We start from the raw sequence: 23,777 nt of genomic DNA, 5'->3' as shown, positions 1-23,777 counted from the left end.
TAAACTAGTGCTACAGTGGTGCACTGCGTAGTTGCAACAGAAATGGTCTAGCCCATAAGCTTAAAATATACATTTTTCTGGTCCTTTACAGAAAAGTTTGCTGGCCTCTGCTCTAGATCAAAGAGTTCAACTATTGAGGGACACCTACCCGTAAATTGCTCTCTCTCTTGCCTTTGGAAAAGATGATGTCTCTGTATTATTGCAATAGAAATCCTTGTCCTCAAGTATAATAGTACAAATGGCAAACAAATTATATTTTAGTAAGCAATTAAGAACCAAAGGAGAAAAAAATTAGTGACTTCAAATAATTTCATGTTTTGTTGTTTTTGTGGTACTGGGAATTGAACCCAAGTGTGCTCTACCACTAAGTCATATCTCCAGTTTTATTTTTTTTATTTTTTTATTTTGAGGCAGGGTCTTCCTAAGTTGCTGATCCTGACCTTGAACTTGAGATCCTCCTGCCTCAGCCTCCCAAGGAGGTGAGATTACAGGTGTGTGCCACTGCATTCAGCTTCATGTGGTCTTAAAAATGGACTGAAACATAGCAGTCAAACTTACTCTCAGTGTGTGTGTTTCCCATAAAGTGTTTCCCTCTATGATTTGTAGCTGATAATCCAGAAGCCAGTGAACCCTTCTCCATTTTTAGAGAGCCTCCATTTTATGTGGGTATCTACATTGACCTCACATGACTCAGGATTAAATTCTGATTCTTGCAAGCCAGTCACTGAAATCCCAATCTTCTTGCCAGTGTTTGGTTTTAGGAAGAGATGAATGACTCAATCCTGGCAAAGAAAATGAGAGAGGAATTTATCTGGGGCTTTCTAGGAAGTGTTTCCCTGCTGATTAAAAACAGATACACAGGGCTTGTCACAGAGCACTCGCCTAGCATGTACAAGGCCCTGTTTTGATCCCTAGCACCACAAAACAAATAGACACACCCTGTTGGAAGTTTTTGTATCTGCATAATACAGATGTCCGGCACTATAATATACTGCTTGGGGCCTCAAGGGGAGCTCACCTGAAGACAGAGGATGCAAAATGCTCAGGTGGAAAGAACTTGTGATTCTGAAAACATCATTAAGCTCCTGAATTAAACAACCCTGAATTCCTCCTACATCAGAATGTCTTATTATGTAACAAAATTCTCCTTTATTATTTAATCCATTTTGCAATGAACGTCCTTTTACTTAGAGTCCTCTCATGGTTTTTTATTAGTTTTACACACACAGGTCTTTGTGTGTGTATATTTTTTTTAATAGCAATGTCATACCTTTTTTTTTTTTTTAAATGGGAATGTTGAGCGCCTCCAGACATGAATGATGAGAGTATCTTAGAGTAAAATTGACTATGCCCAATGCAGTTGCACATACTTGTAATCCACTTACTTGAGAAGTTGGAGCAGGAGGATCAAAAGTTCGAAGCCAGCCTGAGCAGCTTAGTAAGACCCTGTCTCAACATAAAAGGTAAAAAGTAAAAAGGGTTGAGGGTACAGTTCAGTGGTAGAGGACTTGGCTAGACCGTGTGAGCCCCTGCATTCAATCCCCAGTATTGCAAAAACAAACAAACAAAAGAGGCTCCATCATGCTTATTTGTACTAGTAAGAGTCTAAGTCAAAAACAATATTAGAACATGATCTAGTTTCTACTTGGATCTCCTTTTCTGGTGAGATAGGTATGTCAAGAGCTACCTGGTTGCAAAATTTTATCAATATAATTCATCAGTTTTAGCTTCAGAGTAGAGTAGTGCTGAAATTTGTAGAAAAATTTTAACCCTGCCTTCTTCCCTAACTCAACAAGAAAAAAGTAGAATTTTCTATTTTTGAATTGCATGAGCAACTTTAATGATATAAAGTAGTCCTTCTTCCAACAAATATTACCAAACATATTAGTCATATTTCTATCACTGTGACCAAAATATCTGACAAGAACAATTTAGAGGAAAGAAAGATTATTTTGGTTCACAGTTTCAGAAGTCTTAGTGTGTGATTGGCTGACTCCATCACTTGGGGCCCAAGATAAGGGCAGAACATCACAACAGAAGGAAGGTGCTCAGCTCATGACATCCAGAAAGCAAAGAACATCAAAGAGCCAGGGATAAAATATAAGCCCCAAAGTCACGCCCTCAGTGACCTAACTTCCTGCAGCCATGCTCCATCTGTGTGCAGTTACCACCCATTTAGTCAAGTTCAGTGGTCAGAGAGCTCTCATAATCTGGTCATTTCACATTCTGCATTAACACAGGAGCTTTTGTGGGACACCTCATATTCCAAACCATAACATGAAGCATAAGCTTAATGTTCTGCACTGCCCAGAATGCTACAGGAAATACAAAGGAAATGGAATAGTGCAAATTTCTAAAGGGGACCAACAAGGGTTGGCTTGCCAAGCAGACAAAACATACACTCCTGAACCATCTAGGAAATCTCAGCATGTGCACTAAACAGATCAAACTATAAAGTTTCAATAATGTCTGTTACAAAAAGCAGAAAATGTGTCCTAAAGGAGATAAATATGGTCTTTTTTAGAATGTATGGAAAACCAGAGAAACAGAGGCCATATGTCACATTGATCTTTGTTCACACTGACCTAGCACTGGGCACTTAATAAGGTGCTATCAATATGATTTAAACCATTTGCTGAACTGTGCATAAGCACCAAGTATATTCTTTCTTCTTTTTTATCTTTTTTTTTTTTTTTTTTTTTTTTTTGTACTGGGGATTGAATCCAGGGTCACTCCACCACTGAGATACACCCCCAACACTTTTTACCTTTAATTTTGAGTCAGAATCTCACTGAGTTGCTTAGGGTTTTGCTAAGTAGCTGAGGCTGACCTGAAACTTGTTATCCTCCAGTCTCAGCCTTCCAAGTTGCTGGGATTCAAGGCATACGCCATCACTTGGATTCTCTAATACTTTATAACTCCAAATGCATAATTAATCACATCAGTTATCTTATTGATAGAGTAATTCCTTTCGATTATTGGAAGCATTCTGACTAGAAACTGCTGCCTCTGAGGATTTCAGGTAATTCACAGAGGTTTATGGTTTGAGAAAAAAACCTAATACATGTCCAAAGGAAGTTTCTGCCTGATGTTTATTTGACTCATTCAGAAACTTGACAAGGCAAGTCATCCAGTTTTGTCAACATTTGGAGACCTATTGCATAATTGCGCTGACTGAATTAAATGCAGCATTTAAAAATTTTCCAGTCCACGAGTCAATTCTGTGGTTACTGTAGGAATTGGAGGCTTATTCATATGAGTACTTGAGGCATTTAGTCTCTAACATTGTCTTCTCTCCTGCCCTACATACGTGTGTCAGATGTGCCCATTAGAGTTCATTTCATAGTTCCACATTCCCGGCACTGCCCTCTGACCCTTGCCTTGGCTTGATTCCCCTGACAAGCTGTTCTGCATTGCACATCTGCAATGGCCAAATTATGCCCACGTTTGTCAACAGATTTTCAAATACACTTATTAAAATACCCATTTCCACATTCCATTTGATTCCTTTTGATTTATTTCCTTGATATATTTCATTTTGGTCACTGAGATGTAGGATTGGCCTCGTGAGGCAATATTATAGAATGAAGTAACATTATGATGAACTTTTGTCCTCAATGCTTCTATTAAAAATAAGTGCGTGTCTTGCTGCCCCAAGATTATTTTCTTTTAACATTTTATTTGTCTGAGAACTTATTTAAGATTATGTTTACTAAATGACAAATAATTTGAATTTTTTTATCTCACAATGTCTTTATTTCCTCCAAGTTCCTGAAAAACATATTGCTAGATATAGAATTCTGGGTTGACAAGGTCTCTTTTTTAGAAACTGAAAGTAATTGCTCTACTTCCTTCTGGCCTCTGGTTTCAGATGAGAATCCTGTCTTTAAAATTGCGGTTCCCTATAGAGAAAAAGGAATTAGGATATAGAATACCCATCTTTTCCAGGACAGAGACCACTAAAGTTTAGAAGAGCAGGTCTCAGGATAGTTGGGATGGCAGGTTCCTCTCTGAAGCATGGCTCAGGTGTGGAGAAGGATTTCAGGAACCACTTCTCTCATTAACACTTGAGAAGAAAACCATGTTGAATCATCCCCTAGACCTTAGAAAGATTGACCTCACCTGAGAACACAAGTGGGCTTACAGATAGAACATGGAGCTCCAGTGGAAATAGTCTGTCAGATGAAGATAAGACATTTTTCTAAATCACAGCAAGAAAATGACATGGCTCTAGAATAGGCCAGGGTATTTTGTTTTTCGTTTGTTTGTTTTCAGTTTTGGAGATAGGGTCTTGATAAGTTGCTTAGAGCCTTGCTAAGTTGCTGAGGTTAGCTTTGACCTCACAATCCTCCTGCCTCAGCTTCTTTAGCTGCTGGGATTACAGGTGTATGCCACCATCCCTGGCAAGGCAGGTTTTGTAACAGGAATGTTTTATGTCCAGAAAGTGAAGGTGAATTACTAACTTTGTAAGAAATCTAGTTTCTGTTAAATATTGGGTTCCATATTGAAAGACACATTCCTCACTAATATGTACTGCCAGTGATTTCATTGAGTTCCAGTCTCTGATCTAAGCTCTCAAAAATATTTTTTCACTTAATATCCCACAAAAACTCTTGAGAAGTCACCAGTATTGTAAATATGCATATCTTTCTTTTCTTTTTTCTTTGTGATGCTGGAGATTGAATCAGAGCCCCGTGCATACTAGGCAAGCACTTTACCACTGAGCTACACCCTCAACCCCAATGGGTATTACCTTTATAATTAACACCTTAAGTTTGGACTTGTTAGAATTGGTTAGGATTCTACTTTAGTTCTATGTTCTCTCAATGCCTATATAATGCTGCAGCTACACTGCCTTCTTGCTGTCACTGGGTAAATACTATGACAACCAACATGTGAGTCAGTCAGTTAGTTAGATGATATTTTGTGTGGCATTGTGCTGTAGATAGTTTAAAACAGGTTTCTTAACATTGAGTCCATTGCTACTTGGGGTCAGGTAATTCTTTGTTCAAGGAGGAAAACTTTGCTGTGTGTAGTAGGGTGTTTTGTGCCATTCCTGGTCTCTACCTACTGGACCACAGAAGCAACCGTTCCTCCTTGTAATAACCAAAAATGTCTTCAGTTGTTGTTTTGAATGACAAAAATCACCCCCAGTTGATAACCATAAACCTAGCATTATGGAAATTATGTTGTTTTGCAAATTTAAAAGTATATAGCACATCTGGGATGTTAAAGTCTTAATAATTTTAAAATAAATTTGTGAGTTTTATCTGACAATTACTTGGTTAGTCAAGGTTAGGTTTATGTTGACAGACTCTCTGGAGGATAGTTATTATGGTTCAGATATGAAGCATCCCCCAAAATCTTCTGTGTCGAAGGTTTGGTCCCTAATGCAGCAAGGTTCAGAGTAGGGCTTTTGGGAAGTTGTTGAACCATGAGGTCTCTCACTTCATCTGTCCATTAATCCATGGATAACTGAATAGACTACTGGGAGGTGGTGGAAACTGTAAGCAGGTGGGACATGGTTGAAGGAAGTAGGTCACTGGCAATGTGCCCCAGAGGGCTATATCTTGTGTTGGGTCCCTTTCTACCTACCTGATTCCCCCCGCTCCCTGCTGTGCTTACCAGTTGCCTTGAGCTGAGTCCTTTTCTTCCACCGTGTCTTCCACTATGATGGTGTGTCTCATCCTGAGGTCCAGTGCAATGGAGTCAGCCAACCATGAACTGAAACCTCTGAAATCATGAGCCAAAAGCCAATCTTTCCTCCTTTAGGTTGTTAATGTGAGGCATTTGGGTCGCAGTGATAGAAAGCTAACTAACATAGTGGTTAAATTCTGTGGACTACTTTGTATGCCATTTTGGTTAGTACATGCATTAACATTTTAGTTGTTAACTGGGGAAGTAATATTTTCAGATTGTACATAATCAGATAGTACTTGTATTGTTAATTCAGTCATATTAAATGTATGTAATTCTTGTTATGTAATTCTTGGTGTCTTCACACATTTCAGAACATGATTGCAATATTGAAGTCTGTATGACTTTTATGGACAAAAATGAATTATACGAATTATTGCTCAATAAAACTGATATTATAAATAGATAAATGAATGAATGAATGAATGAATGAATGTAGTGAAAAGTAGTTCTTCTGACTTTACCCTTTGGTGTCTTACCATAAAGTCCAGAATGGAAGAATTTAAGACAGTTCTGAAAACTAAATTGCTCATTAGATATTTAAAGCATTTACATCTTTCCAGCATGAGTTTATATATCGTCATTGTTATGATGGTATTCTTTAATTCATTTACTCAATTAACAATTTGCTTATCTGTGCAATACGTATTTCTTGTGTGGATCTCCTATGTTCAGAGCATTGTGCTGGCAATTAAGAATTAACAGAGATAAAGCCCTCTGTTAATTAACAATAAGATACAGCCCTAGCCTTCTATAAACTCACAAATGGAGAGAAGACCCATTAAATGATGTAGAAAAGAAAACTAAAATTAAATGAAGCTACTATGAAGGCAGTATGCTGTCTCATTTTGATTTAGGATGTTTTCCAGAAAAGGAAGCATTTATAATAATCTCAATAATCTTCATAAACTTTGTCTTAAAAATGAGAAAAGTTTAAGACATCTGTACAAGATGTAGTAGACTTTTTTTTTTTTTTTTTGGTGGGGTGGATACTAGGGATCAAACCCAGGGCCTCCTGCATGCTAGGCAAGTGTGCTGCCACTGAGCTACATACACAGACCTGGAAGATTGATTACTAAGGAGAAAAACCAGAATCAAGACTAAACAGGAGGCTCTTCTGATTTTTCAGAAGAAGGTAATGAAGGATGGTTTGCTTCTATTACCTGTCTCTCGGAGAGAATATAAGTTTCACGAAGGCAGGACCTCTGCTGTATTCACTGCTAGATTCCCAACACTCAGAACAGTGCCTGATATACAGTGTCTATTCACAGTATTTGCTGAATAAATGAATAAATCAGCAAAAGAACAAATGAATGAACAAATTAAATGAGATAAGGAAAATGCAGAGTGTTAGAAAGAGACATTTGTTTCAGAGGTGGGATTTTTTTTCCTTCTCTCTAAGCTTTCTACACTTTACAGCTGGGGTCTTTTTTTCAAATGTTGGAAGGAAATGAAGTTTATTGAAAACCCACCAGATCCACTTACCTGTACTCTTTCCTGCCTCTGGCATCCACATCTTCAGTGACTACCATCTGCAAGATTGGCAAACTAGAGGATCAAATTCATTCTGCAACCCATTTCTGTAGGGCTTATAAGCAAAGAATGGTTTTGATTTTTTTAATGGTTGGGTAGAAGAGCAAAAGAAGAATAATATTTCTCAGCATATAAAATTACAATTTCAGTGTCCATAAAGTTTTATCTGTGCTAATTTGTTTACATATTATCTATGGCTGATTTTGCCCTAATAGGGGTAGGATTGAATAACTGAGACAGAAATTTTATGACCAGAAAAGTCTGAGTAATTTATTCTTGGACTCCGTACAGAAAAAGTTTGCTGACCCTTGATCTTAAAGAGCTCTGAAGAAAGGATTTGAAATCCATTCACAATAAGAAATGAATCATTCAATTAGTGAAAGCTCCCAAGATGTAAACAAAGAAACAAAAAACTCTGATAGGTAAGACAAAGTCTCAAGTTAAAAAATAAACAACAGGGCTAGGGTTGTAACCCAATGGTAGAGTGCTTGCCTAGGATTCGTGAAGAACTAGGTTTGTTTCTCAGTACCACATATAAATAAACAAGTAAATGTCCATTGACAACTAAAAAATTTAAAAAAACAAAAACCAACAATAAAAAACCTATGTAATACTATTAGGTATGGATTATATGCCAGATTCTCAGAGAAGCATTCTGTTAAATAAACACATTCTCTCCTCTCCTTCATACAAGGTTATAACACAGGCCACACTGTGGAGGCTGAGACACAGAAGCTGGATAAATTTTCCCAGGTCACAAAGCCCGCATAAGACAATGCAAAAGTCTCCACCTATATTGGTTGAGTTTGAAACCACATTCTTGACTGGGGTTGTAGTGCAATTGTAGAGTGCTTATCATACAGGCGGCCCTGGGTTCCATCCCCATCTCACACACACACACACACACACACGCACACACACACAAGATGACAACAAGACAACCCTCAGCCACATTCCTAACTGCAGATGTGGCATTTCAGAGATAAGTGAGCAAGTTGAGGACACAGAGAGATGAGAATGGAAGTTGAATCTGCCTATTGTCCTTGAAATCATAGTTTTTCCAAGAGAAAAGTTGAACTATAATTCATGGTACAGAGTTTTATGGGAGTACATTTCCTTCCCCATGATGATGTAGCTACTATAGCAGAATAAGAGTTAGGATTGACTGACTAACATTAAGTAACAGCAATTCCTTTTAAGTATTATACTTAAAGGTCATTCTGCTAGAGTTGGTGGTCAGACATGAAGGAAAACTTCAAAGGAGACGGAAAACGGATATTTTTTCTTTTTCTTTCTTTCTTTTTTTTTTTTTTTTTTTATTAACCTAGAAGTAGCCAACTTCACTGTTGGCAAATGAAGGCTCAAGTTTGTGAAAAGAGGATGAAATGTCCAAGAAAACTTGCTGCAGGATGAAGAAACACTAGAAACATTCTGAGGGATATAGCAACAGTAGTCAATTAAACAAAGATGATATTTGTTAAGGGAAAAATAAAAAGACAAAAAGTTGGCATAAACTGGAAGTTTTACTTTTAATCAGGAAATCCAATCCAGCAGAACCTAGGTTCTAAATAATGAGGTTTGGAAGTGAAAATGTGAGTTATTAAAACCAAATGCCTGCAGAACTGTCTTATTTGAGAAACCATATGCACTACTAAGATTTATGTTACTATAACAAAATACCCCAAGGCAAGTAACTTAAAAAGAGAAAAGTTTTATCAAACTCACAGTTCTGGAAGTTCCAGTCCCTATTAATGTGGGCCCTTGATGAGGCAATAGTTGGGAGCACATGTCAGAGAAAACTGCTCGCATCATGAGTCAGGCAGTGAAGAGAAACTAAGGAATCAGAGTCCCAAAATCCCCTTTGAAGGCACATCTTCAGTGACCTCCAGGTGAGTCTTCCCACTAGGCTCCACCTCCAAAAGGTCCACATCACTTCCCAATAGCGCCACCTGGGGACCAAGGCTTTAACACAAAGACCTTTGGAGAACACTATCTATATTCAAACAATACACTGAGTTTCTGGGTGTTGCTATGGGTAGTGATATGGGGATCTTTTGGTTAGGGAAACCCTGGCGTGACCGCTGAAGACCTGCTGTGACTGGGGGGTCTACCTCGTACCATAACCTACTCATGCCTCTGCTTCACAGGCAGGTACCTGAATCAGCTACATGACTTTCAAGGCCAGGGCAGGGTCTCCCCAAGAAGACTGTGAGACAGGAATCTGTGAGCCAGGTACTGTGCTGTGCACATCACATTGTGCATCTGTAAAGCATATTGGAGGAGGCAGAGGCTTTGTGAAGTTTGATGACTCAGCTTCAGCCACACACACACACTTCAGCTTGGACACACACACACACACACACACACACACACACACACACACATTGCAGAACATGGGCATTTTCCACCATACTCTAAAACTAAGTGCTTTGGGTTTAGCTGGTGCTATGGTTGGAATGTGTGTCTTCCAAAATTCAGGTGTCAAAACATAACAGTCAACGTGACAGTATTAAGAAATGGGTCCTTTAAGAGGTCATGAGGGGTCCTCCCTCATGAATGGGATTAAAGCCCTTGTAAAAGAGGCATCACCTGGCAGTGTGCAGCTAGCTTGCCCTCCTGCCTCCTGCTAGATGAGGATGCTGCAACCAGGTGGCATCTTGAAATCGGAGAGCAGCACCCACCAGAGACTGAACCTGCCCTGTATTGACTTGGATTCCATAACCTCCAGAACTGTGAACAAATAAACTCCTGTTCTTAATAAGTTACCCAATCTCAGATATTTTGTTACAGCAGCACAAATGAATCCAAACAAATAGCATAAAATTGTTATGGGGCACAACTTAAGAACAGACCTATCACCATTGAGAAGTCCAAATTTGAGAGTCTTTATTAAGTTGGTTGGCTGACTGTCTCACACAATGCCCCCAAAATGGCTATTGGGAGAACAGCTCAGACCATAGGGTTGTTATACCATAGAGGTTCTTATACCATAAGTCACATCAATCATAAGTGTCTGTTGCTATGATTCAAAATTACAAACTAACATCATGGGATCTGAAATCATTAGCAGAGGGGGAAGTGGGTCAAAATGACCTTACTTAGGTACAAACTAAAGAATGGTTAATACATCTAAACAATCACTGTTGACATCACAGTTAACATGGTACATTGTTTAGGAAACTAGGAATCAAAAATAAAATAACTTTTCATTGTACAAGAATTGCCATTTTGTCATTTTGTATTGTCAAACAAGTCATGCTAAGCAACTGTTGATGGTACAGAGGTGGGGTGTTCCCATGGGAGAAGCATTTCCTATGTAACATGGAGTCTCAAGGTAAAATGGAGTCTATTTAGTTATTGCCCATATAGTCTGGCCTATAACTTTTCCATGGAGTCAAATATGTCAACCCATCACATAATGACTTTAAAAAACAATTATGGCAGCCACAGAGTAACTGAGGAACTAACTACAGATATACACTTACCTTCACTTTTATGATAGTGTGTGGTGACAAAATTATAATAACTACTGAAACATTATATAGAGGGTCATTATTTCCCCAAATCTTCCATGTTTGTAGGATGCACATAAGTAATCTGATAGAGAAAAAAAAAGCAATGTTTAAATCAAATTTGGAAACTCTCGATTACATAATTATAAACATGTTTGCTTACCTCTCAGCACTCTGAATATACTTTTGCAGGCTGTGAATATCTAAAAGGCAGTGCTCCTAAATGTATTTGACTATGGAACCTCTTCCCTTCCCATACACCTTCATGGTACACTCATGGGATCAATATTTGAGGAAACATGGGGATACTCTGGCCTAAATTCCAGTAAGAATAATACAGTTCTTCTGTATTTCATCCTGTTTAAAAGAGATTGTAAACATGTCTCTATGATGGGAGTCAGTACAGATGAGACTTCAACATCTGTCAGATGGAGAGAACAGTTTTTCATACTCTGACAATTCTGTACCAGAGCAGTTAGATCTAAGTGAAAAGCTGAAACAAATAAAATTGAAGCTACAAAGTGTTCATCAGGGGAAATTAGCTACTCGTTGAATACTCACTGCGTCCTGGGGAGTGACGGGGATTAGGAAGCTGTGAAAACACCTGCCCAAATCTTCTGTCTGAACGGTTCTCACGTCTGCATCCTGCCTGAAAAGCAGAGATGTCTCTTCTAATCACAGACTCAATAGCACATTGACCATCCCATGGGAGCACCTGGGCCATGTGACTGAGGCAATGAGTCCAAGCCGCTGCCCATCTTGTGCTCCCTGCAGATGCCCAGCTCCCTGATCTGAGAGCAGAATGAAAGGAACCATGAGCCCTGGAGAGTCCTGGGGGATGACCTCCATGCAGTTTTTGCCCTCAAGGTCTGTGGTGAACTTTTGGATTGAAAACAGAAAGGAAGCTCCTTCTTTGTATCCCTGATCCACCTGTATAATTTTATACCCATTTTGGTTTTGGAATTTTCAAAATTCTTCCTGGACAAATGACTCCATTGCCTCTTTGTCATCAGTACCGTTCTTCCAGAAAGACTGTGCTCCCCTTCATCATGTTCATATCATTGACTCCAAGAACCACGTTTAAGTGATGTTTTCCCAGACTTCTGATTTTTGTTTTATCCACTTTCACATTTCATTAATCATTTTTGATCATTGTCTTACTCTTTAAATACCACTATTTATCAAACACCCCTGACCTTGCTCATCATCTATTATAATGCCCTCATCTAGTAATTTTCTCAATTTCCAACTGCTTTAAAATCCTTTGAGGAGTATCCTCTTGTTTCAGATTTTATCTATCCAGACAAACGCCCCAACATCTGAAGGCCTACACCCTGAATATGTGGCAAGTAGGAGGAATTCTTGCATATCAAACATGTCTATATTAAACAGAGCAGTTTAGTGGGGTCATTAAGAGTCCAACTTTCAAGGCAGCCTCTCTGGGTATGAAGAGCTTGTTAGCTATGACTCTGGATAAGCAACTGGTCTTTATGTGCCTTACTTTCCCCATATGGGGAAAATAATTCTACCTTTCTCATTTGGTTATTAATAAGGATTAATTGAATTAATATATCTAAAAGGCTTATAATAGCACTTAACAACATAGTAAGCAATGGCTATTATTATTTCCACCATTAAAATAAAAGCATCTTAGCATAAAGTAGGAGGAATAAACATTCCTATATAATTTTTTTCCTGTCTCTTTAAGGTCCAGATTATGTAAAGGATTATTTGCCTAAAGTGCATCAGCATACTTCCTATATAGGAGAAAAGCGTCCAGCATTAGAAAAAACTGGAGATCTCAGATATTTGTGGAGGTCTGCCCCAAACAGAAGCTGGCCAGCAAAATATAAATATGAGTACGTTGGTGGAGTTGGTTGGGGAATACAAGACTATAATTTCATCAACAAATCAAGACAGGAGAGCGGTTTTCATGTCAAGGTATTACCCTTATATTTATGCTCTTTGTAGTATATTGTTTTGTGATTAGTTCTTTCTGGGTTTGCTTCCTCAGACCATATCAGGTACTTGATGTCTTATGGAGAAGCAATGGGATTCTAGTGTGAATAAATGTTCTTGCTACTGCAACGCCCCCTTACCCCGCTCAATACAAGAGAGGGGAGGTGTGAAGAAAATGAAAGTGATGGATAATTCTGAAGCATTTGGACTTGGTTTGGGATGCATTCCGAGTCACATGTGTGCGGAGGCATTTGCACACTCTTCCCCCATCCCGGCACTGTTCTGTGAGTGGGTGGTGTCAAGGAAGAAGAAAGTGTTGGACATAATCCACAGAGCCCAAACAGGAGTCTCGGGATCTTTGAAAGCCACTGAGTTGTGCATGCCTGTGTGTCAGTAATTCAGGGTATGCAGTCAGATGACTCTTAGAAATCTTGTCTGATTTCCTTTAGGTGATGTGGACACAGGCATGTGCCCATAGTCTCCTCTGGGACTGGAAGAGAATGCAGAGGATTTTGGAATGAGAATCTGAGAATTCAGGTATCTATTTCCAGGCAAGCCTATTGCATTGTCTGAACATTTAATGTGTCAGTTATGCAATAACCAGAGTTCTTCAAATTCTTAAGGCAATGTAGTATAGTCCCTCGTGGTAAAGGTTAGCAAACAGCAAACAAAAAAACAAACAAGCAAAAATCTTTGTCTGCTTTGTCTGATTCAATCTTCAGCTATGCAGGAGAATGGTTTGGAGCTCAGTCTTGGAATTTAGTCTCTGATTTGGGTCTAGCTCTGTGACTTTGGGCAAATGTGTTCACATCTCTGCATCCCTGTTCCCCCATCTCCACCTGGCAGTACTGGGAGGCACACATCACAGGATCACCTAAATTCCTATCCTGGTTCTACCAATTCCTAGCTATGCATGGCCTTGGTTAAGTTCTTCTGTGATTCTGTTTCTTCATTAAGAAATTTTTTTTTAACCTTTGTTTGTTTGTTTGTGTGGTGCTAAGAATCAAACCCAGTGCCTCACATGTGCTAGGCAAGTGCTCTACCACTGAGCCACAACCACAGCCCCTCATTATGAAATCTTAATATCTACCTTATTGGGCTGTCAGTGGCACTAAACAAGTTGATACTTGTGAGGTGCCAGGAACAGTGCCTGGCATGTAAGGGACTTTACATGTGTTTAATATTATTATGTTGCAAAAATTAAATATGAGAACATAGGAATGCACTAAGCATGATGCCTGGCAAATGGTTGACATCCAAATTTCAGCTATTAGTATTGATTCTTGTTTCTTCTTCTTTTTTTGGGGTGTGTGTGTGTGTGTGTGTGTGCTTTTCTTTTTCTGTTTTTTAGTTTGTTTCATTTCATTTTGTCTCTGCTTTATGTTGTCCAGGTTGGTCCTGCACTCAGGTGATCCTCATGAGTGGTTAGAACTACTGGCCTGAGCCATTGTGCCAGAATTGTATTTCATGTTTCTCAGTATTACTGAAACAGAATGAACACCCTGAAACATAAATGTTAAACCGTATACTATTCCACTTAGGCAATAATGGTGAAGTTCTGAAATTTGATTAAATATCCAACTGCCCTCAGCAAGGAGAGTCCAACCCAATGCAAAGCAGTTGGTTCAAATAGAGTCCAAAATTCTGCTTACCTGGTTGCTTCCCTTTGGGTGGGAATGTCCTGCTTCCCCACAATTTGCAACCTGTCTGGCTGTCTGAGTGTGCATGGACTTTCTTCCTTCTTCATCTTTAACTTAGGGTTCCATTTTTCTGCTCAAAAGAAGTGCAACCGAGCATTCCTTAGTTTTTAAAGCAAGTCGAAAACCCAAAAGAGACGGTCGCTGGGAGTTAGCTTTCCAGGAAGGTATTTATTCAGTTTCTCTTTTTAGTGTTTCACAGATAGCTTTTAATGAGACTTTGCTTGGTAACAGTATCCTCTTGATCTCTGTGGCAGTTAGTGTGAACCACACAGGGATTTTCTTTTCCAACTTTTTACATTCTCAAGAACCTGGTCTTGTTTGGCATGTGGTCTAAGATGATCACTTGGTTCTGGCACTTTAACATTAATTGTTTCCAAGGATCTACCTGTCTCAGATAACAAGCTGGAATGACACTTTGAAGAATTCCTTAGATGTAGAGCTTTATAAGAGAACAAAATGATTCTAAGAATGACCATACATATCGTCACTGAGAATGACTATACATAGTAGCAAAGAACCATCTACAACTCACCTACCAGTTCAGACTGGTTTTGTCACCAGGAATGCTAATCTTCCTCTGCCTATTTAATTTGCACTTTCCCTTCCTGTTGTTATCTAAGAAAGATCAAAATACCATTCTTTGGGTCTAGACTCAGATTTTGATTTCTTAACACCCCACAGCTTCAGGCAGCTACTTCCAACTAATCAGACCTGGGGTATAATTGACACTTGAACTGACACAACCACATACAAGCCACACATGCAAACACGCCCCCACATACACACAGGCTGTTAAGAGGGGTGGTCTTAACCCAGGTCAGCCACACTACATAGCCGGTCAGTTCTTTAGTGTGGTACCACTTAGGAAGTGGCCCAGTCCACTTGTTGTTCTTTCTCTAGTACCTCACCTTTCTGTACATCATCTCTATATACCTCACCCTTTCTGGTCCCATCATAGTGCAAATTAAACAATGGTCAATTCTTGTTTTGATCTGACTGCAGACACTCCTCAGTGTCTCTCACTCTGTGCTCAGAACTCTGGTGTTAATCTCAGACCTTCATCTACTGGATTTTTATAGCTCTAACAGCTGCTTTTCTTAATTTATTGCTGCAGGTCTAAGACAGGCAGCAAAGGAAGCTCAGCCACCTTCAATAAACTCCTGGTAAAATGCCTGGGGCAGCTGCCCCCTACCTGGGAACTGTCTCTCCTATTTGGGGCAGGAGGAGGGTTTCTATAGATCATCTGGCTTTTGGCAGGAACATAATAACTTCCATGCTGAGTGACACCTGAAAAATTCCTCCCACATTTTAGAGGTCAGTAAAAAACCACAAGATCAGATTTCTCTTCTAAATTTTTTTTGTGTTTAGCTATTTCCTCCTCACTGTTATGTGGGTTGCGATGCTGTAATAATGCATGTGCGTTTCGTTGAGGAAAGATCATTATTTTTGTTATTATTTCAGATTTAAGAGCAGTAGATTCTTTTTGTTTACATGGATCTGGTCTCTGCCACACTGTATGTTTTCTGCAAGAATCTAGAAGGACAATTGAAACAATTCAACCTTCCTGGGGGTTGCTGTGCTTCTTCTCCCCTCGCCTTTCTCACCCCAAACCTCAGCAGGGTCAACAGGCTGCCTGATGCCCGTTTTCTGCTCCTGCACTCTGACCTCCTGACAAAATGATTTAAGTCATTTGCTTTTCCCACAGAAATGATGTCACACTGTTCTCAAGCACTAACTCTTCATTGATGTGATCTTAAGGACAACATTAAATCAGTTAAACTTAACATATCACAACCAATACATTGCACATTATAATAACTTCTAAAAATCCCAGGGGAACCTGGAAAATCCATCAATATATTCATATGTAATACAGTAACTAAAACATTTGTGGTTTTGATATTTCTGCTTCATTTTTAACTGCCACAAATTTCACTGTTGTGAGGGAGGAGGGCTTCTCTGGGACAGTTTTATGGACATTTGAACAGATTTCTGGTGAGATATTGAATTTCTTGATGGCCGATAGGATAAGCTCATCCAGGGTTGGTTGGTTTAGTAGACATTTTCCTTGTGATGGATTTACTTAAACAAGACAAATATGAGAACAGCTACAAGTGAGAGTATTTAATAAGGGATTATCTATTTTACAGATGAGGAAACTGAGGTATGGACAGGTAAGATTCTTTGCCTGAAGCTACACAGCTAGTTAATGGTACAGCCCAGATTTCAGCCCAGAACATGGAATTCGAGCGAAGTACAAGATGTAGGAAATGAAACAAAAGACAAAGATCCAAACATTAGATTGGAGCTGCTGAGGGGCACACTCATTTCTGTTGTCAATTTTCCACAAAGTGAGGTCCTAGACAATTAGGTCAATTCTGGTTGCTTTTTCTGGTAAGGAATGCGTGTCTATTTTCATGGTGCTCTTGGTTTTCTCCCAGTTTCTCACTCTGCCTTGTTTGCACACAGTATACTTAATTTATAATGTTAAAATAAATTGTTAAAAGGTACCACCCCTATATTTGATGTTCAAACAGCTTGGTAATGGTTATTTTTGAATTTTTTATTTAATAAGCATTTTATAACCCTTCAAAACATATCAAATACAACCACTGGTATTTTATGGGGTGTGTGGGGGGGGGGGAGATAATAGTAAAGTCTCACCAAGCCAAACCTTCTTTCTTTGTCCCAGCCTAACTTATGCAGTACCAAAATGGCCTCCCCTCTCTCAAGTTTGCCTGGGGAAAAAGAAAAAAGCATCACCAGTGTGGAGTTGCTAAGTATATACAATACCCAAAAACATGTTCCATAATTCCTGGGTTTCTTTTCCACCACCAAATTTTCATTTACCTTTGGTTCATTTAGAACAATTATTTAAAAAGTTACAGTTTTGAATCTCATTAAAAATCCTAGTCTCCAGATGTTATTATCAATATAGAAGATTTTGAAAAGATAATAATGCTCCCCTTTCCAATCAAGTTATCCAAGCAAAATAGAAAATAGCTTTTCTAAAATTAGGCATGTTCTTTCCCAGACGGGCATGTGTTTAGTTCTCACTTTTTACTTCTTGTAGTTATTTGCATCCTAACACTTTGTGGTTTAATATAAAAATAATTGCATTATCACCTTTCATCCTTAAGTGCCGAGTAAAATAATACATTTCATGATCCCCCAGGAAGCTCTTAGGGGTGACACACGCTGCCCATCTGTGAAGGAGGAGGAAACCCTTTACTTCTTTGGAAATAGTATATTCATACCAGGAGCCTCTTTATACTCAGGGTTATATTTTACCCCATTTTATAAAGCTTGGTTCTATGGAATTCTTCAAATAAATTGAAGGAAGTCATCGCCTCATAAAATCTCACTTGGATCTAAACCTCCAGAAAATAAATTTTAGGTTTGATGCTTCCTTTCTCTAACAGGCCATGAAAACAGCAAGGTAGCCGGCCAGGTCCTGCGGATCTGTACCCTCTGCCCCGTGTTTCAGGCAATTCCGTGAGGAATAGTGAATTCCAATAAGCCAGGCACAGAAACACAAGCTTTGCATATTTTCACTCTTATGTGGAATCTAAAAATGTTGATGTCATAGATATCGAGAGTAGAAGGGTGGTGACCAGTGGCTGACAGAGAAAAGGAAGGGACCGGCAAAGGCTGATCAGTGGGTACTAAGCTACAGCTGGAGAGCCTCAAGGAGTTCTGGTGTGCTGTTGCACAAAAGGATGACTATCAATAATAATAACATACTACACATTTCAAAAATCTTGAAGAAAAGACCTGGAAAGTTTTCTCCATGAAGAAATGATAAGCTGAGTTCTGTGGTACATTGTCTGAAATTCCTGTGATTGGGACGCTGACAGAGGAGAGGTCGACCTCAGCAACTTAGCAAAACCCTGTGTTAAAAAGAACTGCAGTAATATTCTACTGTCAAATACGACTAATTAGAACAAAAAAGAATTTTTTTTTTTTTAAAAAGGGCCGCGGATGTAGCTCAGTGGTAGTGCAACCCTGAGTTCAGTCCCCACTACAAAACAAAACAAAATAAAACGAAAAGAAAAAAAAAAAAAAAAAAAAAAAACCAGGAGAAAATAAATGTTTGAGGAGATAAATTTGTTTAACCTATTTCAACATTATATAATGTATATATGAATTGGGTATTGAAACATTCCAGGATACTCCATTAATATGTATAGTATTGGGCTGGGGAGATAGCTCAGTTGGTAGAGTGCTTGCCTTGGAAGCACAAGACCCTGGGTTTGATCCCCAGCACTGCAAAAAAAAAAAAAAAAAAGTATAGTATTTATGGACAAGTTTGAAAACAAGTATAAAAAATAATAAAATAAGATTAGTAGTTTAAAAAAGAATAATGCCTTTGGTAGCTCACAACATAGCCACGTTCTACTAGGCATCCCAACACTAAATGACCTGGCCTCTCAAGGAAACACAATACTTTCTCTATTGAGATGACTAGTAAGCATTTATTGGTAAATTGGAAAAGAAGAGCATTTTAATTTTCACATCTTTTGTTAAGATGTGGATATATGGGCAGAAATAAGAAAAAAGTACTAAATGCTATTTGAGGCCTCCTGAGTGGTTTTATCCCTTAATTAAGGAAAGCTAAAAATACTTCCTGGTGGTTACTAACTTTCCCAGGGCCTGACATGTCTTGAGTATATATCTAAATGTAATCACCTTTTTCTTTAAAAAAAAAAATTCAACCTTCTTAAAGTTAATTTCTCAAAGTTAATAATAGCATATGTTGTATATTTTGAATAAATATTATTCAGCAACGATAGGGACACAGAAAGTTTAAAAAGGATTAACTTAGAATGGATTCTAGTAATATTGTGATATAATTCCACAGCTAGACTCTTTCAGGTGTATTGTCAAAGAATTCTGAAATTTGTTCATGATCTAATTACATCAGAAGCACAGGTGGATTAAAAAAAAATAGGACATCTGTTTTCTAAATCTACCATTAATTCTGTTTTTTAAGATCACTGGGGGAAATCCTTCAATCATCTTAAACTGACAATGATAGTTTTCCATTATTCATACACAACATTCCCAGGGTAACCACTATGTTGACAAAAATGTATAGAATACAGAGCAAATGAGACCAGAAAACTAGACCTATCTATTTGCTCAGGATTTTTTTTTTTTTTTTTTTTTTTTTTTTTTTTTTTTTGGGTGCTGGGGATTGAACCCAGGGCCTTGTGCTTACAAGGCAAGCATTCTACCGACTGTGCTTACAAGGCAAGCATTCTACCGACTGAGCTATCCCCCCAGCCTCTTTGCTCAGGATTGAATCTAGGAAATCAGGGAATCTTTTTTTGTTTTTGTTTTTGTTTTTGTGGTGGGGGGGTGTACTGGAGATTGAACTCAGGGGTACTCAACCATTGAGCCACATTCCCAACCCTATTTTTTGTATTTTATTTAGAGACCTGTCTCACTGAGTTACTTAGTGCCTCACTGTTGCCAAGGCTGACTTTCAACTCTTCATTCTCCTGTCTCAGCTTCCCGAATCGCTGGGACTGGAAATCAAGGAATCTTAACTGAGAAAGTTAGAAATAATTCATTAAATATGGGAACCCCTGCTATGTGGTCCCTGCTGTGTTTGGGCACAAAGAAAATTGCACTGAAATTATGTGCTATAGGAATCTACTGTGAAAGTTTCTTTGTGTTGTTGCAGAAGTTCTTGGTGTGACTATTGTCAGCAATTGTGCTATCTGGTCCCAAGCCATGTTCCAACCGGCTTTGAGCAACTTAGCTCTAAAATTTGTTGTATTTGACTTTACACTGACGTTATCAGCATAACTCACTCCTGTCTACCACCTCCTAGTGCATCACATGGGTTAGATGATTACCCAGAAATGCTGAGATAGAGACTCAGATTGCCTTGATTCACATGCAGTGACTTTGTTGAGAGACCAAGTTGTAGATGGAGAAAAAAAAAAAAAAGAGAGAAATGAAATTTTAAGTGTGCATTAGATTAACAATTATTCTATTCCCAGGTTATTCATTAAAGTCATTAGACAATTTTTAAATTTTTTTAAATATTTTTTTTTCACTGAAATTTAGATATACTGTTAGTGTTTAAATGCCTGAACTACCACCCCTAGTAGTAGAGCTAATTGAACAATTAACTTGGGGGAAGCTCACTTTTTAACCCTACAATTAACAACAGCAGCAAATGCATTAGAAAACTCCAAGGGTGAGCTTCAGTGCAAAAGCTTGATTGTATTTCAGAAACTGTGCTGTGAGTGCAGGAGACATGGGTAGCTCTGGTGTAGCTTTCCTGTAGCTTGAATGGTAGAATTCGCTCAGATTTCAGACCCTGGTAGAAATAATCAACCGGTCTGGCTCAGGAACTGATATCAGAAAGATTCATTACCCATCACAAATCATAGCAATTCCCAACAAAATACGTTCAACAGAATAAACTCTGGTCTTTCTCTGAAAGAAAATCCATAGAAAGAATGAGAAAAATGTTTTCCCTGAAAGAGTACAGGGAGAACATAAGAGAAATTTGCGTTTTCATCAAGAATCAATTAGATAATTAGAATTCATTTTCCAGGCAAATCTACTGTGGCCTTAAAGAAAGTTGTATGTGACATACAAGAAGCTAAAGTGACCAGTTGAAAAATGTTTTATTTACCTCTTTTTCCTCTTTCACATACCAATCTGACTACTGTTTTTTTTACAATGCCTCAGTTTTCCCATCTACAAAATGGAGTTTACATCGGTTTTCAAATGCTGCATCACAATTGAAGCAATTTAAAGCAAAACCTATTTGCTCACAGTTCTTTATTTAGGTCAGCTGTTCAGGGCTGGCATGACCGGTTTTTCTGCTGAGGTCTCTCAAAGTGGAAATCAGAAAGAACCTATGGTTTGGGGTTTTCTTACCTGCACAGGATTTTGAACTATAGCATTATAAGGACCCTAGAAACATGATGGAATATGTTGATCATTATTTGGATTCCTCACAGAAAGCAGGAACATAGTCAACAAACTCATGAAACCCAGTTTTTAATCCTATTTGTTAGAAATTGATGAATTATTTTAAAATATTTAAAAACACTGCAGTAATATTGAAGAGGAGGAGGAGGAGGAGGAGGAGGAAGAGGAAGAGGAGGAGCAGGCAGAGGCCAGGATAACATGGCTGTTGAAATTCAAGCCCACTTATAATGTATTATAAAATGAAATATGGGCCTCTGTATTGTTCTTTTTTTTAACTTTTTAATAAGAAAAATACATCACAGTAGAAACACCTTAAGTTCTGATTTTCCTAAAAGAATTCTTTTATTTCTACCCATGTTCTGAATATAAAACAAATACTTCAAGTGCTCCATTCCAGAAGAGGTAATATTATGCAACTTGCTGGTGTGGCTTCAACCGGGGGGAACACTTCTCACCAGTTGTGGGAAGACAGACACCTAAAGGGTTAACAGTAATATTTTGCAAATTGAGGCAAGTGGAGAAAAATACATTAGCATAAGAAAAGGTAGCCTTAGGGGATTTTGCCACTCAAATGTTTGGGACTGAGAGCTCTATGTTACCAAGGAGGAGACTAGAGAAGAAAACCCTAGTGTCTACACATTCTCTAAATGCAGGGCCACTGTATTCATTCTACTGGTGAGAAAGACCCGTGGTTATAGAGTTGGAGAAAGGGCTCTTTCTAGTAAAGAAAGCTAAAATTGGATATACTAAGAAAAGCATCCTGGAGTATGATAATAATGCAAGAGGATTCCACTGGGATCAATTCTAAAAAGATTTCCTAAGCACGTTGGAACTAGAGAAGTGGTTTGAGATTAATAGTGAAAATCTTAAGCAACAATTTTGATCTTTAACTAAAATGAGCCTCAAATGTGTGCAATTAATTTAACTCAAATTTAACAGATTTTTCTCATTTCAGAAGATGTGCCTACCTCACAGTATCTGAATGTAGTGTCTCCCTTTTATTAATGCCTAATTTAAATATTGCTTTGTAGAAAGTATCCATTATTATACTTTGTAGAAAGCATAATTTTTTTTAGTTGAAAATATTCAAAATAGGTAGGAAAGGTTTACATTCATTTCTTAAAATACTGCTAATTAGTTAACTGTTTCTATGAAGATGTTAAATTTTTATTAATTTTTATTTATATTTTTTGTGGTGCTGGGAATTGAGCATGCTAGGCCAAACACTCTACCACTGAGCTACATCCCAGATGAATTAGCTGTAATTTTGTTTTTGATTAATTTATTTATTGGTACTGGGATTGAACCCAGGGGTGCTTTACCATTGAGCTACAACTCCAGTCCCTTTTGTTTTTTATTTTGAGACAGGGTCTCACGAAGTTGCTTAAGGCCTTGCTAGATTGCTGAGGTTGACTTTGAACTCAGGATCCTCTTGCCTCAATCTCCCAAGTCACTGTTATTTTCAAATATATATATATATATATATTTTTTTTTTCTTTTTTTTTTTTTCCAGTATTAGGGATTCAACCCAGGGCCTCACATATGCTAGGCAAGTGCTCTACCACTGAGCTACACTCCCAGCCCTGAATTCATTTTTTATTTTATTCTTTATTATAATTACTAGTGCATTGTATTGTACAAATTAATGTTTCACTGTGATATTTCCACACGTCCATGCATCATGCTTTGATCGTATCCACCTTCCCTATGCCTCGCCCCCTTTCCTTTCCCCTCCCTGCATCCACTTCCCTAATAGTCCCACTTCTACTTTCAGGGCTTTCATTTCCAGGTTACCATATATGAGAAGGAATATTCAATACTTGGCTTTTGTGTCTGGCTTATTTCACTTCATATGATGACTTCTAGTTCCATCCATTTTCCTGCAATGACATGATTTTGTTCTTCTTTGTGGCTAATAATACTCCAGTGTGTATATGCCACATTTTGTTTATCCATTCATCTGTTGATGGGCACCTAGGCTGATTCCGTAACCTAACTCCTGGGGCCAGTGCTGCAATGACCAAGGGTGTACGGGTATCTCTTTTGTTTGCAAACTTCATTTCCTTTGCGTATATACCCAGGAGTGAGATTGCTGGATCTTATGGTAGTTCTATTTTCATTTATTGAGGAACCTCCATACTGTTCTCCATAGTAGCCATTCTAGTGTACATTCCACCAACAGTGTAAATAGTTCTCTTTCCCCCATGTCTTCACCAGCCTTTGCTATTTTTTTGTTTTTTGATAATAATCTCTGAATTAGTTTTTATTTTTCCTCAATATTAACTCACTTTTCTTTCTACATTTTTTAATTGGTGCATTATGGTTATACATAATGATGGGATTTGTTGTTATGTATTCATAAACGCATACAACATAGCAATGTAATTTGGCCAATATCCTCCCCAGCACTTCTCCCCTC

General features: G+C 38.2%; 1 protein-coding gene across 1 annotated transcript in view; it reads left to right on the top strand.

The window, feature by feature from the left end:
* Positions 1 to 23,777, top strand: part of SPMIP2 (sperm microtubule inner protein 2) — a gene marked incomplete at its 3' end in the record, with an annotated part of 94,537 nt that overhangs the window by 34,973 nt on the left and 35,787 nt on the right. Inside the window, exon 2 of the mRNA XM_079153951.1 lies at positions 12,451 to 12,683. Within this exon, the coding sequence (XP_079010077.1) occupies positions 12,451 to 12,683 (233 nt within the window). The remainder of the gene's footprint in view (positions 1 to 12,450; positions 12,684 to 23,777) is intronic.

The sequence above is a fragment of the Sciurus vulgaris genome (assembly GCF_902686455.1).
Source record: "Sciurus vulgaris genome assembly, chromosome: 9".
NCBI classification, from domain to species: Eukaryota; Metazoa; Chordata; class Mammalia; order Rodentia; family Sciuridae; genus Sciurus; species Sciurus vulgaris.
The sequence above is the reverse complement of the archived record's forward strand: the minus strand, read 5'-3'. Positions and strand labels throughout refer to the sequence as shown.